Source organism: Rhyacophila brunnea, unplaced genomic scaffold (assembly GCF_057557595.1).
Source record: "Rhyacophila brunnea isolate RB1 unplaced genomic scaffold, BYU_Rbru_1.0 scaffold_14, whole genome shotgun sequence".
Classification (NCBI taxonomy): Eukaryota; Metazoa; Arthropoda; class Insecta; order Trichoptera; family Rhyacophilidae; genus Rhyacophila; species Rhyacophila brunnea.
In genome coordinates, this window is record NW_028232796.1 from 32647379 (window position 1) to 32649919 (window position 2541).

General features: G+C 39.2%; 1 protein-coding gene across 1 annotated transcript; it reads right to left on the bottom strand.

The window, feature by feature from the left end:
• Nucleotides 1-220: 220 nt before the first annotated feature.
• LOC147075874 (protein CFDP2-like) lies at nucleotides 221-1051 on the bottom strand. Its single transcript, XM_085942385.1, has 2 exons — nucleotides 763-1051; nucleotides 221-666 (listed from the first exon to the last, which is right to left on the bottom strand). The coding sequence occupies exons 1-2, from the start codon at nucleotides 1049-1051 to the stop codon at nucleotides 221-223; spliced, it is 735 nt and encodes a 244-aa protein (XP_085798511.1).
• Between the last annotated feature and the right edge of the window lie 1490 nt (nucleotides 1052-2541).

Here is a 2541-nt window from a genome sequence, read left to right on the forward strand (position 1 = left end):
TATAATGATTTTTGTTATTGCTTCGGTGTTTTGTAGGGAGATGGGGTCATTTTCAGCCTGGAAAGCCGCTAGCCTGTTCTCCAGCTCTTGTTGGAATTCGACTCTGCTTCTCAAACCTCTGCGGACTCTGGGCTTCTGCATCAGTTTGGATCTCTCACGTTTGATGTTAAATCGTACTTTACACCTTACCATTCGGTGGTCGCTGCCAGTATTAAATCTGTTAATGACCTATCCATATTTTCATAATGTATATGAAAATATCCTTCTTGTCGGTGAGGATGTAGTCGATTTCGCTGGTTCGTTTTGCTGGGCTTCGCCATGTCCATTTTCGGGAAGGCTTCTTTTTGAAGAATGAGTAGTGAATAATGAGAAGAATGTAGAGATTGTGGTTTTCCGCAAACTCCACTAACATGTCTCCTCGGCCATCCCTGGTGCCATGTCCGAAGTGCCCGACCGCTACATCATCCTGGTGTTGAGATCCGATTCGTGCATTAAAGTCCCCCATGATGATAGTGAAATGACATTTCCGTTTATTTTTCAACGTACTGATTTCTTCATATACCTCCTCCACTTCTTCATCAGGTGAGTTTTGAGTGGGCGCATAAACTTGCAAAAGCAGAATCTGGTATCTTTTGCTGAGCTGAAGTGTTAAGCTTGCTACTCTATCTGAGGAGAAATCAAATTCAACTATGCGATCTTTCCAGAGTCTGTGAATTAAAAATCCGACACCGCGTGTGCGTCCGGTCTTAGTCCCATTCTAACAGAGTACATGTCCGCTATGGAGATTGACGATATCGTCTCCTTGTCGTCTTACCTCGCTGAGCCCGACAACATCCCAATGAATTTTTTCGAGTTCTTCTTCGAGCTCTAGAAGTTTGGCGTTGCTGGATAATGTTCTCGCGTTATAGGTGGCAATGGTCATCGGTAGGCAGCCGTTACCGTCTTTCCGGGGATTCTTAGCACCATCTGCCTTCCCTTGCTGATTGCTGCCGTGATCAGTGTTAGGTTGGCCTCCGGAGAATAAGGGCCGAGATTTTTGTTCTTGTTCCATGGGGGTATTTGGACATAACACACCACGCTGTCCAAACGGGTTGGTGTGTGGTTTTCTGTCTGGGTTTTCCTTCCCGTAGCCAAGGGGTCTCTCGTTGTAAGGCGCCATAGTTTCGCCTTTCACCCTTCTCTATTAGCGACAGATGAGTTATACTGTCACAAGACACACCACATCTGCATTGCCCAGGGGACGCCGCGTGGAGGCTAGAGATAGGATTTGTTGGCCATCTGTAGAGTAGCGTCTCAACACTTTATAGAAATGTACCTATTGGCATTAGTGCATTTCATTGAGGCCCTAGCCAACCATTTGCATTTTAATAATAATATATAGTAAATAATATTTTGGTGACATATTATTTTACATTACAATATTTTCTCGAACACTATATTATTAATATTATAGTGTTAATAATTATTTTTAAGAAAATATAGAAAAAAATGATTAAAGGGTACCTACCTAAGTCCATCTACAAACTGTTATGTGTCGGAATACTCAAGACCAGGACCGTAAGAAGCGGGAGTGTTGGAGGTTCACAACACCTAGACAGCGGGTTTGAGAGGGCGGCGAACCACCCGGAAAAACATTTTTTGATAATGAATATTATTAAATATAATATATATATATATGTTACGCCAAATGTGCGAAATTGACTATTATATAAAATGGGAAAATTTTTGCGTAATTCATGTAATAGTCAAGCCCCTTTCCTAATTCATGAATTAGGTAAATTATTTGCTGAGTGCGTGAATTCGCCAGGGTATGGAATTCTTAAACTATCAACATGACAGTAGAAAAAGTAAATTTAATACGGATGGTTTTATTAGTTATAATTGGACATAATATAATAATATTATTATTAGGTTAGGTTAGGTGAGGTTAGGTTAGGTTTTGTAATTCTGAATTCAACTGAATGTCCATTTTGAGATTAGCTAACAAGTGTCAACAACCTATCAAATCATACTATCACAAACAAACAATTGACCATTGCACGATTGATACCCAAGCACGAATCAAATCGCGAAAATACCTTTTAATAAAATTCTTCCGTTATCATATTATAGTTCTTGATTTTTTTGGGCATAGTAGGACATGAACGTCATTGTAGTCATTGATTGGTATATTTTTATATAATCAATGACATTTGACACATTTGGTTAGTTTGATTAGTTGCAAAAAACACCACCGGAGCGCGACCATCTATTTTTACCAATGCATGAGGATTTGACACATTTTGTTTAGTTGCAAAAAACACCACTGTAGCGCTACTATCTAATTTGCCCAATGCATGAACTAGGCAGAAAAAATACTGCCGAATTCACGCACTCGACAGATATTTTGCCTAATTCATGAATAAGGCAATGGGCTTGCATTTTTCATGATTTAGGCAAAATTTTGCCCATTTCATCTAATAGTCAATTTCGCACATTCGGCGTAACATATTATATATTACATTCAATTACTAAAACAGAATCATACATTGAAATATTTGA